This window comes from Xenopus tropicalis, chromosome 1 (genome assembly GCF_000004195.4).
Source record: "Xenopus tropicalis strain Nigerian chromosome 1, UCB_Xtro_10.0, whole genome shotgun sequence".
Lineage (NCBI taxonomy): Eukaryota > Metazoa > Chordata > Amphibia > Anura > Pipidae > Xenopus > Xenopus tropicalis.
The window spans coordinates 101,306,164-101,319,162 of record NC_030677.2 but is presented as its reverse complement, the minus strand read 5'-3'; the positions used below and the strand labels follow the sequence as shown (position 1 = coordinate 101,319,162).

The window sequence follows — 12,999 nt, the reverse complement described above, 5'->3', positions numbered from 1 at the left end:
TCCTTATATGTATCAAGATATTGTGCTACTCAAAGCAGTCAAACACATTCAGATGAACTGGTACATCTTTCAACTTGGATATCTGTGTTATTGACAGTCAGGAAAGTGTTACATAGCAAAATAGGTGAAACTGGTGGAAATATATGTAGAGTCACCTACTTCTGTCTATAATAAACCTGCAATCTTCTTTATGTTATTGTGGAGGTTGGCAGACCCATTATTTCCTAATGTTTATTCATTTAAAGGTGTATGAGCCCTCCTTGTCGCCCTTTACTTAAAAACAGAATCTACCTAATAATTCCAATTTATCCTCATATTGGTGTAATATTGCACAAGTGCTATGCCTATAGGAATTAATTTGCAATAGGAAAGCAATTGGATAACAGCATCTGGAAACATCTGATTAGTTGCTATGATTAACTGCACTGGTAATATCTATCACCTTTGTTAATAAATGATCAACCTAGTTGTAATTTTCTCAACAATTTCTTTAAATGGTTCCTACGTTGAATTTTATCTTATTATTATCTTTTTCTTATAAAAATATGAACCTACTTTCAAACCTACCTATAGGTCATGTTGACTGTTTTTTCCTAAAAGTCCTCTTTCTCTCTTACTGAAAATCCTGAACCCGACTGTCTGGCAACCCGACTGTAGCTTCTCAATCTGTCAAAAGGACTATGTCATAAACTGGGAGGATTCAGCTTGCCGTTTGCTTCAAAGAGTTCCCCCTCCCTCCCTCGCATAGCATCGCAAAGCAGGCAGGCTTTATCTTTCCATTGTCTGCCTACTTCAAAGGGCTGTGCCCCCCCTCTCTGCTCCTCTTCTCATTTAAAGGCAACATTTTTGTTTTTACATTTTTGTGCAAATATACAATATCTAAGAATGTTTCTTGTTTCTTTCTATTTTGTATGTATAAAGAAATGTTTTCTGCCTTCTTTCCTTTCTAGGAGCACTTAAATCAATCATGAAAAACAAGGACGGTGCTTCCAAAAGTCAAATAAATCGAGAGAAGAAAAGTCTTCAGTTTGTGGGCATATTAAATGGAGAGTATGTGGATTTGGTTTTTGCCTAATATGTCCTGTGGAAGTGTTTACATTGCATATAATGTATTGTTCAAAGCGTTACTATCACTACAGTATATAACTTTATTAGTATAGTATAGTTAAAATGGTCCATCCAAACTCAGACTACTCACATGGACATCTGTTGCCACCTTTCCTAACTCTGTTTGCATTTCCAGAATTCCGTGAGATGCCATTGTTCTCTTTTTGGAGACAACTTGCTCTTCTAATACTCCTCTAATTACTCCTCTAATAACCTTTTTGAATAGTTTGCCAGTAGTCTGCACAACCTAGCAGCTAAGGCAAGACTAGGATAGTGATCTTTTCCAAGTAGGCCAGTAATACTATAATAATACAAACCCTCACACAATTTTGTTTAGGGTAATGACTGCTTAAATGATCTTTTGTGCTTATAGAAATCAGTTCATTGTAGTTGGAAAGAGGATGTTGAGCATCCTTCTATACATCCCTATATACAGGGATGCTGTCAAAGGAAAACATATATTTTTTAGAAAATGAATTACTTAATAGCGCTCGTGCAACCTAATCTTGCATTGAAATCCATATTTCTGTATTGCCACCTAGTGGTAGATATAGCATTAGCACTCATTTGTAAAAATCCAAGTTCAGCTCACCTAAGTCATGACTTCTCCAGTTGCATTGAGTAGGAGAAACAATAGCTTCTCTGAAAGCAGTTCCATTGGAAAGTGCTGGCACTTTCTAAAAGCACAAAATCAGGCACAGTGCACTGAGATGGCTGCCTACACTCCAATATTATAGCTAAAAATTGTTTAAAGAGTTGACTGATTTTTTTTGCAATTTATTGAATTAATTATTTTCAATGTACACAGTGTAATTTAGTAATAAAAACTACACCATAACATAATGTCAGAATCCCTTTAACTATATAGATATGAAAGTACTTCAAGTGAAGAATCTAGTGACAATGAAGGTGACAGCTCTTCAGACAAAGTGTCAGAGGACAGCTCTGACAGTGAGGCATTAAACTATGAGGACACCTCAGAGGAAGAGATGAATGTCAACATGCAGGATACAGACAGTGATATAGAGGACTGTGCAGTGGAAGAGAAGAGAAAAGAGGAAAAAGTAAAGAAAAGGAAAGATAGGGAAGAACAACCAACTCAACATGACACTAAAAAGAGGTAAGTGTCCTGAACAAAAAGATATAATTTCACTTCTCTAAAGAATAAAAGAGAAGACTATATTCTGAAGAAATGTAACCGATTGTCTATGTATTATTATTATTATATTTTATATAGCACCAAAATATTCCACAACACTTTACTGAGATATACATCATTCCTTGCCTCAGTTCAGCTTACAGTCCCTATCACATTGACAAATACTCTGTGGTTACTTTTATCAGGAGCCAATGAATCTACCTATATGTTTTGGGAGGAAACGGGAGTATAAGGAAACCCACAAAAGCATAGGGAGAACATGCAAAACTCCTTGTAGATAGTGCCCAGGTTGAAAGTAAACTTGGTAACCCAGTACTACAGAAGAGCTTACCATTGCAGCATGGTGCTGCATTAGTGAAACTCACTGGGTAATGCTAGAACTAAAACTCCTTTGCAGAGCATCATTTTGGGCCTACCCCCAAAACATAACATAACAGACTCAGCTCCCCTTCCCACACCCTGCTAACTCAGCTGGGACCTCCCTGGGCAAATTTGGTCCAGGCAAAATTTGTTCTTTCTGACATGTCACTACAGATTAGATGGTTATCCCTTGTTCATGTGCTATCTGAATGATGCTGATCCTTTGATTATTATAGACATTTTCTAGCTTACCTTAGTTAAGCAAGCAGCATGTAATTTTCCTGTTTCTGTCTGTTAATGCAGGAAAAAGGAACTAAAATGCTTTTCAGCTTGAAAAAGGAACTAAAATGTTCTGAAAGCTTGCTATGGTTATCTTAGTTAGCCAATAAAGGTATCACCTTTATACCACTTTTGTTATTTTTTATTTCAAAAGGGTTACCCTGTAACATGTCTGTTAAAGAAAATCTATTTTAAATCAGGGTTTGTTTCAAGATAAAATCTTTGTTTTTGCTAAAAATGTGTTTCTCTATTCCAATCTTGTACGACATGCATGTTTGCTTAAAAATGACTTGTGTGTCTATGTAGAAATCTTTTGGAAAGTTTCTTTATTGTATTTCAGCTGTGTTCTGAGTCAGAAGATGCAGGAGGCCTGTCTGGTGGTCAGTATTCATTTATGTGAACCGAATGCTGTGAAAACAAAACAATCTGTAAGTATAGCACATTAGCCCTTATCCTAAACCAACATATATTATGTCTGTATCTTACAATGCAGTTATTGAGTTATTTCAAGTACTGTGCTTGAATTTATTAAAACCGCAATATTTTTATTGCTGTCAATAGCTCAATTTATATTGTTAAGGGTTTACTAAAAAAATGGTAGAATCTTTAAAACTTGGGGAAATTAGCTAAACTACCCAACCAAATCTAGGCATGCAGGGTTAGCTAAAGCCTAGAACACAGCCCTTTAGCATGGAAGATCTGTGACTCCAAAAATGCCCCCAGTAGCTCCCCATCTTCTTTTCTGCTGATTCACCACAATGTTCTGTGCTGCTGTCACTTTCTTGAGCTTAGGGACAGGCTTCAGACAGTTTACAGTATACATAGAATATAAATGTCACAATGGAAGGATGATTAGTAATTAGTTCAGATTCTCATTACATGGCAGAGCAATTAGCATCAGATCTAACTGGCCCTGTAGCATCAGCTTCTACGACAAGTGAATTTTATTTTTTGCTTGATGTCTTTGGACAGCCTTCTGCCTTCTGCTGCCCAGAGTACTCTGAGCATGTTTCACTGACACTTTTAACAGAATCCAGGATGGTGACCCCCTTGTGCACAACTTTGAAGGCCTTGATCATTAATGTATTAGATATTCTGAAACTTCAGACTGATGCAGTAAGTTTAGTATATAAAATACGTAATTTCTACCCATATTTGTTTTTTAAGTTAGCAATTAATTTTCAGGCTATATGGATGCTTTCTAAACACAAAGCAAAGCATGCTTGAAGTAGTGGTTTAGGAGCACTACTTCAAGCTAGAGCACAAAACAAAATTGTGCCCCTTAGCAGCCATGCACAGACCCAGCACTGACAGATGCAAGGCAGCCCAGTACTTGATGCCTGTAGGCAGGCAGTAAATACAGGGCTCTCCTGCTCCTTGCACCTACTGGTACTCCCCAGCTGTAATAATTAGTTGTTGTTGGGAGTGGGCACCATATATTAGACATCATTTCCATAATTTCCTTTGACTTCAATGTTGCTAAAATAATTTTTCCAGGGCACTGTTAATTATTTTCAGTACAAGAGAACAAAGAGCTTATATTTATTTCTTCTTTTATTCAGCTGGCCAGTTCCCACATTGTGCAACAAGAGTGGTTTCGAGCCTCCAGTCAGAAATCCTCTGTGGCGGAAACTGTGGCGGCATACCTCAAAGCTTTTATGGATATCTCCCCAGAAATGTTAAGCCATGTTGTAAATCTTACTGATGGAAATGGGAACACAGCCCTTCACTATAGTGTTTCTCACTCCAACTTCTTCATTGTGCAGTTGCTGCTGGACACTGGTATGTACCAAAACCATAAAAAATGAAACAAAACAAACAAAAAAAAGGACAAATAAAGAGGGTTCATGATTAAATGACTAGTGCTGTCAGTAAAAGGGGGCATGCCCTGCAAGAACCAATTTGGTACATTAGCTAAATCACTGACTGGTCAAGTGAATTCTATTTGGAGAGCAAAAACTTGAAATTCATGCCTGCCAGGGATAACTGTTACATAGCAGAATAAGCTGTATCAAGTAATGCCATTACACAGCAGCTAGAATCAGCTAAATACTGTCCTGTATAGAGCACAAGTGCTTATATGGAATATGCTTAACTATAAACATTTTACTGCCTTATTTTCTGTAGTTGTTTCTACATAACACAAAATTATCTCTTGGGATTAAAAAATATTGAACAGGTTCAGAAGGGAGTTTTTAATTTGTAATCAGTGACTGTAGGATTATCTCTAAGCAGTGGTACTGAGAGTTTCAAAGTGTCAGATAACTTTTTAGTACTAAATTAATCTACAAAGGAGCTTCTCCCTCATTCTGCTGCAAATTAGAGTCATTTAAAGATTGCAGATCTTTTGGAAAATATTTAACAGACAAAGAGCAAAGTCTTTTTTAACTTCAGCTTCTGTATTTCTATGTGTCTGTGTGGTACTGCTTGGTAGATAATATCTATATATCTATAATATATATATATATACAGTGGAGGAAATAATTATTTGACCCCTCACTGATTTTGTAAGTTTGTCCAATGACAAAGAAATGAAAAGTCTCAGAACAGTATCATTTCAATGGTAGGTTTATTTTAACAGTGGCAGATAGCACATCAAAAGGAAAATCGAAAAAATAACTTTAAATAAAAGATAGCAACTGATTTGCATTTCATTGAGTGAAATAAGTTTTTGAACCCTCTAACAAAAAAAGACTTAATACTTAGTGGAAAAACCCTTGTTTGCAAGCACAGAGGTCAAACGTTTCTTGTAATTGATGACCAAGTTTGCGCACATTTTAGGAGGAATGTTGGTCCACTCCTCTTTGCAGATCATCTCTAAATCCCTAAGGTTTCGAGGCTGTCTCTGTGCAACTCTGAGCTTGAGCTCCCTCCATAGGTTTTCTATTGGATTAAGGTCCGGAGACTGACTAGGCCACTCCATGACCTTAATGTGCTTCTTCTTGAGCCACTCCTTTGTTGCCTTTGCTGTATGTTTTGGGTCATTGTCGTGCTGGAACACCCATCCACGACCCATTTTCAGTTTCCTGGCAGAGGGAAGGAGGTTGTCGTTCAGGATTTCACGATACATGGCTCCGTCCATTTTCCCGTTAATGCGAATAAGTTGTCCTGTGCCCATAGCAGAAAAACACCCCCAAAGCAAAATGTTTCCACCCCCATGCTTGACGGTGGGGACGGTGTTTTGGGGGTCATAGGCAGCATTTTTCTTCCTCCAAACACAGCGAGTTGAGTTAATGCCAAAGAGCTCTATTTTGGTCTCATCAGACCACAGCACCTTCTCCCAGTCACTCACAGAATCATTCAGGTGTTCATTGGCAAACTTCAGACGGGCCTGCACATGTGCCTTCTTGAGCAGGGGGACCTTGCGAGCCCTGCAGGATTTTAATCCATTTTGGTGTAATGTGTTTCCAATGGTTTTCTTGGTGACTGTGGTCCCTGCTAATTTGAGGTCATTAACTAACTCCTCCCGTGTAGTTCTAGGATGCTTTTTTACCTTTCTCAGAATCATTGACACCCCACGAGGTGAGATCTTGCGTGGAGCCCCAGAGCAAGGTCGATTGATGGTCATTTTGTGCTCCTTCCATTTTCGAACAATTGCACCAACAGTTGTCACCTTCTCTCCCAGCTTCTTGCTAATGGTTTTGTAGCCCATTCCAGCCTTGTGCAGGTCTACAATTTTGTCTCTGACATCCTTGGACAGCTCTTTGGTCTTTCCCATGTTGGAGAGTTTGGAGTCTGCTTGATTGATTGATTCTGTGGACAGGTGTCTTTTATACAGGTGACTAGTTAAGACAGGTGTCCTTAATGAGGTTGACTAATTGAGTAGAAGTGTCTAACCACTCTGTGGGAGCCAGAACTCTCAATGGTTGGTAGGGGTTCAAAAACTTATTTCACTCAATGAAATGCAAATCAGTTGCTATCTTTTATTTAAAGTTATTTTTTCGATTTTCCTTTTGATGTGCTATCTGCCACTGTTAAAATAAACCTACCATTGAAATGATACTGTTCTGAGACTTTTCATTTCTTTGTCATTGGACAAACTTACAAAATCAGTGAGGGGTCAAATAATTATTTCCTCCACTGTATTATACATATACATACAGGTATGGGATCTGTTATGCAGACATTGGTTATCCAAAAGGTTTTAAATTACGGGAAAGCCATCTCCCATATTTTAATCAAATAATTTCCAATTATAAAAATGATCTCTTTATACTCTGTATTAATTAAACAGTACCTTATCCTAAGATATAATTCATCTTTACTGGTGGCAAAACAATACTGTTGGGTTTATTTAATGTTCAATCTCTGAAGCATTAACAGTATAAACTCCAACCAGCCTTTTATTAATACTATGTAAATAAGCAAGGCGAGGACAGCTGATTCACAGTAGTGCTGGAAGACTCGCTGTATCACTGCGTCTTCATAGCAAAACAGCTGCTGATCAGTGAGTGTAGGCACTGGAGCTGACCCCCTTCTCTAGGGGCATAGGGAAGTTGTTCACAATATCACTGAATTGTGTAGAGATGCTTGGAAGAGACAGGAGGATAGAGTTTTTGTAATATACTTCATGCTTCACAGACAGTTTTACTAAAAAAAGAAAACCAACATCAGATACATTAACATAGTAAATGACTGTATGCACAATGTACCCCTAAAAGACCTTCGTTATTTGTCTAACAAATCTTTAAGCTCCATATACTGCCTCCAGTATAAATGTGAACTCTGTAATATTTTATTATAAAACGTTGTAGATTTGTAGACCTCATTTATGTCTTTTACATTTATTGGTTTGGCTTGCCCTCTTAAGTGTGTAAACTTTCTTTGTTCATTTCTTCAGGAGTTTGCAATGTTGACCGACAGAATAAGGCAGGCTACACTGCAATCATGTTAGCCGCCCTAGCAGCTGTGGAAAAGGAAGATGACATGAATGTTGTGAGCAGGCTGTTTAGCTTGGGCAATGTTAATGCTAAAGCCAGTCAGGTAACAGCTTTTATTTATTTGAGACAGGAATTTGAATGGTTTTGGGTTCAGGTGTATTGGTGCTATTAAAGGACAATGAAAGGTTAATATAAATTAAAAGTAAGTCTAAAGGCATTCTTTTTAAGTACTTACTGCATATCTAAATTCCCAGATCCCTGCTTGCTTCTCTGAGATATGGTGCTGGCAGCCTACAGCAGTGTGAAGACTCCAGTGACATCACTGAAATCTCTCTTCCCTTCAAGTAGGCTGCCAGCGGCAGCCTTCCTATTCTCTGAGCATGTGTGTAACTTGATCCTGTCTCCTGTTCTGAGCTACACATGCCCACCAGCCAATCAGAAGCGGATCTGGCAGAGGGGAGGGGGGGAGGGAATGAAACACATGTGCAGTATAAAGCAAGGAGGGAAAGGAAGGGAGAATACCTTTTTAGAGATTGCTGCCTGTTCTAGAAAATGTGAAGTAAGTGTGACTGAGTAAATATTTGATTAGGTGAGCCAAAAGTGTGGCGTTTTTACTTAACAATAGGAGGACTATTGTGCAGTATGCTTTTTTAATTTTGACTTGCATTCTCCTTTAATCCTAATGGGCCTGAGCAAATTTTCAAGAGTAGCGTGATAGTTCCTTTTTTTTTTTTTTTTATTTTGGCTTTAGGCTTCAGACCTCAAAGATTCAGATATAAGACATTATATTCAAAATAGGGTTGAGTTGAAATGTTACTATTTCTTATTGCCTTTGATCTTGATGTAGGCTGGACAGACAGCACTGATGCTTGCAGTGAGCCATGGTCGGCAGGAAATGGTGCAGGCGCTGCTTGCCTGTGGAGCCAATGTTAACCTTCAGGATGATGAGGGATCAACAGCACTGATGTGTGCAAGTGAACATGGCCGAGCAGAGATTGTGAAGTTGCTGCTAGCACAAACAGATTGTGATGTGTCCATTACAGATAATGTGAGTGATGAGACAAATTCTTTTATCTTCAGTCCCTGTTAGCATCCTGATTTTTCCATCTGCCACTCTTATCAAAATCCCCATACACTATAGTAGAGCATCATCAATGAGAAGCATAACCACACTCACTGTCCTTAGTGAGAATCTGAAAATCCTTTTTGTATCAAATAATCGTTATTTCATTTTCATACTGGTTTTGTAATTGAATTAATATTTTAAAAGAGGCTGTTGCTAGTTTTGGAGCCTTAAAAGAAGGATGGACCTGAAAAGAAAAGTTTTGTACTACAAATATCTGCAGTAGTTTAGAGTTTAAATGTTATATAATTTTGTATTCTTTAGGATGGAAGTAACGCTTTATCTATAGCACTGGAAGCTGGACAGAATGATATTGCTATGTTATTATATGCCCACGTAAATTTCTCCAAAGTACAGTCTCCGGTAAGTAATCATACTAATATGATTAAAATCTAATGATACAAATGTGCACAGACATTGCTATTGCTGCATCCAGTATCCAGAAGCCTATGCAAGAGACAGTTAAGGTGGCCATACACGAGGTTGCCAAGTAAACAGATCTTCTCCCAATGTGCCTACTTATGGGTGGGTGATAGCAGGCTAATGATCAAATTAAAATGGCGGGAATAGGAAAAGATCAAATCTGCCCGATCAAGATCTGGCCAGATGTCTGTCGTGGAGGTCTATCTGTGATGCCAATACAAAATCGGCCCGTGTATGGCCACCTTTACACTATGTGGCAGATTTATCAAAATGTGAGATTAGAACTCACCACAGAAAAAATGGTGACCTCTAAATTTCACCCAAAGATAAATACGCTTCTTAAAATCCCATAGAAATGAATAGAATGTGGGTGAGTTTTTCTTTAGTAAGCTTTATTTAAACACTTTGATAAATCTGCCCCTAAATGATGGTAGGTGGTGGACAAAACTAATTGAAGTGTAATTTTTAAATGGGGAAACATTATATGGTGCTTGAAGCAGGCAATACTACAGGCCTTCAGTTACATTCTGAATTCTCTGCGGATAAATTACCAGGTTGTGTTGTTAATTTATCTGCAAAATCTAGAGAAGTTGAAACCTTACAGAAAGGTGTAACTTTACAAAAGTATATTTTTCTATTCTAATTGTTCCACTCTTCCATGTATTTGGGTTTTCATATTTTGGTTCCCCCTTCTTTAGCCACCAAAAACTGCCACCTCACAGTTGGAATAAATAAGTGCAATTAAAGAGTTATGTGAGATGAAGCAAGCCAATGATATAGGATTTCTCTTTTATCTTTGCAGAGCTCGGATGTATTAGCAATGGGTAAAGCCTCAAGCAGCCATGGGAAACCTGAATAAATGGAATGAACATGGACTTTTAGACTTACCTTGGCCATTATTGACTGCATATACAAATTTTTTTTAAAAAAGCACATTATGTGACAAATGTATAGCAAACAAAGTACAAATACACAATTATATAATGTACTCTTTTTTTTAAACATGACTCTTGTGGTCACTAAGTTATTTTTTTAGGTTAAGATCTTTGTTATGGCAGTGTGCAGCTCAGCCCATCTCAGCACAGTAAGTGGAGCTGTTAAGGAGAGGTCAAAGCATTTAGGGGTGCTCCTGCTATGAGGCAAGGTCTGAACCTTGTCTCAGGCGGTAGCACGCCACAAGTTACCAGGCCTGCAAAATGCCACTTTTGGTAACATTAAGAATTGAATTTCCAGTTATTAAACCAGAAATTAAGCTCTTCTAGTGCAGCAGTTGTGCTCTGTGCACTAGTGATGTGGCCCCACTGTAAAGGTAAGCACAGGGCGGCTTTGGGGCTAGAATCACCCATGAAAGCACTAACTTCTTGACATAAAAGGTGAAAGTATATTGTAACTATGATGCAAACTGGTATGGGTACACATACCTCATTTATAAATAGTGATTATCTTCCATTTCTTTCTACTTTAAAAATTAAATATACATTTATTATTTAATTTATGCTTTAATTTATACTGGTTAAGAGCCACAGTAGTCCAGTAATTGCAGGGGCACCAAGAACTTGTATTAATAAACTTGCCTTGAAATTGCTTACCGTATTCACACGCTGCAACCTCGTTCTAAACAGCTGTAATTATCCTGGCAGTGTAAGGAGAAACTCTGTCATAAAGTAAGATAGGTCCTCTGTTATTAGACATTAAGGAAATAGAAATAGTCTGTGTTACCCATAAATGGATTCCTCCATGCCATCTTAAAAATCTCCTGTGAACAGCTTTACACAACATTACTATTGTTTTAAGCAGACTCAAACATTTTGGATTCTGATGAAATTAACAATATAGGCTAGTGTCATACATTGTGATATCTGCTGGGATAAATAAACATAAAAGTATGCATTTTTACAACAAAATCCAACTAATGTGTGCGCTTACAAACTAATACTGCTCCTCCTAGTGCATTGTAAAGGGATGGAATGCAACAGATCACAAACGTGTCGCACTAGCCTTGAGGATAAAATCAGTGGAAGATATTCCCTATTTATAAAGGGGCCGTAGTTTTTTAAAGGATAAGAAAAAATTGCCAAATGATAAGGTTTCCAAGGGAGCACCATGGAGTGATTTTCTTCTTTTGCTTTGTTGTTCTTTAGTGGCCCCGGCCGGCACATTTGCAGTAAAGTGAAAATGCAGGCTTTTTGCTTAAAGTTTAGCTATTCACTCTACTGCATGTGCACGCCTGGTGCAAAGCAGAAGCAGGAAGAAGATCGCTTAGTGATGCTTGTTCAGAAATACCCCTGGCCATTGCAGGTTTCTGCTAACAGGAGCACTGGCCTGAGGTATTAGGTGAGTGATTATAATCACTGGGAGTGCCTATTGTTTGGCACCCCCCCATGATTTATACTTCTTTCTAGCAGTAGGAAAGGTTATCACTGGGAGTGCCAACGTTTTAGGCACCCCCCCCCCTTCCCCCAGTGATTTTAATTGCTTACCTGAAACCCTGGGCTGGTTATCCTGTTTATTAAAGACTGCTCCACACAGGGTACTGTGCTAAAAGCAACACCTCTTTGGCGCCTGTCTGTATGTGCATGCACAGTATGGTTAAAGCTCAGGCGCACTGTTCTGGGGCCAAACAGAAAGATGCAGAAAAAGATTGCAGTGTGGTGCTGTTATAGAAGTACACCAATCTGGTGCGGTTTTCAGCATACAGGGGCACCGTCCCAAGGTCTCAGATAAGCCATTCTAATATACTGGGGGTGCCTAACATTTGGCACCCATACAGTCATTATACCTCCTTTTAAAACACAAGACTGTTGCCACTGCACTAAGATATTGATATTTAAGCTGCATGACAATATGTATTGTTTTTGCATACTAATACCACTATTCTGAATTCCATGTATTGTGCCGTATTGCAAACAGTCCTACCCCACTTTATTTATACATACTGATAACTTTTTTGGAAAAAATAAAAGCTATTTGTTTTACTTTGTCTTCATTTTGTAAAAAAAAAAGGGGGAGTGATTTGAAGACAGGGTCTTGACATCCAAAAATGGCAAGTGTCAAAAGTTAAGTATAGAGTAAAAAAACTTCACTCGATGCTGTTAGTAATCCTACATACCATATACATAACCACATGTTTCAATATCCTAAAACGTTAAAGGAAATATCCACCATTTGCAAAGCCCTACCAGACTTCTTTAGGTTACTGAAATTGTTATAACATACCCCTATCCGATTCTCCTGGATGAGCTTATGCTCTAATGGAGGGGGGTTGAGGACTCCCTCTGACATGACTTCTATTTTCCTCATATTCTACATCAGGGGTACATTATTTTTTATAATGCACAAGTTTCAATGAGTCATGTGACAGAAATTCCGTTACCAATCAGAGTATAACTGAGGACATCATTAAGCACATGATATTCAGGGTTCTCCTTTATTATAAATGTATATTTACTGTGTGAGCAAAGTTTGTCCTGGCTTTTCTTTTGCCACTGGTACTACATAGCTCCCTAAGTATGTAACAACAACTAATTAGAGGTACTTAAAGCACTCCTTTTTAATATTTTTTTTTTTGGATATAGTAATAACTCTCACACTTAGCACAGAAATAGCAAGTCACCAATGCATTAAGTACTAGGTATTTTTAGTGGATCTCTGGGGTAACAATTGATATC

The 12,999-nt window shown here is 38.1% G+C and overlaps 1 protein-coding gene across 1 annotated transcript in view; it reads left to right on the top strand.

Annotated features, from left to right (window-relative positions):
• kank3 (KN motif and ankyrin repeat domains 3) overlaps positions 1-12,306 on the top strand; it is a 47,357-nt gene extending 35,051 nt beyond the window's left edge. The window contains exons 5-12 of the mRNA XM_002938551.5: positions 951-1,050; positions 1,976-2,227; positions 3,246-3,333; positions 4,468-4,687; positions 7,746-7,888; positions 8,633-8,833; positions 9,173-9,271; positions 10,134-12,306. Of these exons, the coding sequence (XP_002938597.1) occupies positions 951-1,050; positions 1,976-2,227; positions 3,246-3,333; positions 4,468-4,687; positions 7,746-7,888; positions 8,633-8,833; positions 9,173-9,271; positions 10,134-10,190 (1,160 nt within the window). The 3' untranslated portion in view covers positions 10,191-12,306. The remainder of the gene's footprint in view (positions 1-950; positions 1,051-1,975; positions 2,228-3,245; positions 3,334-4,467; positions 4,688-7,745; positions 7,889-8,632; positions 8,834-9,172; positions 9,272-10,133) is intronic.
• Positions 12,307-12,999: the final 693 nt, after the last annotated feature.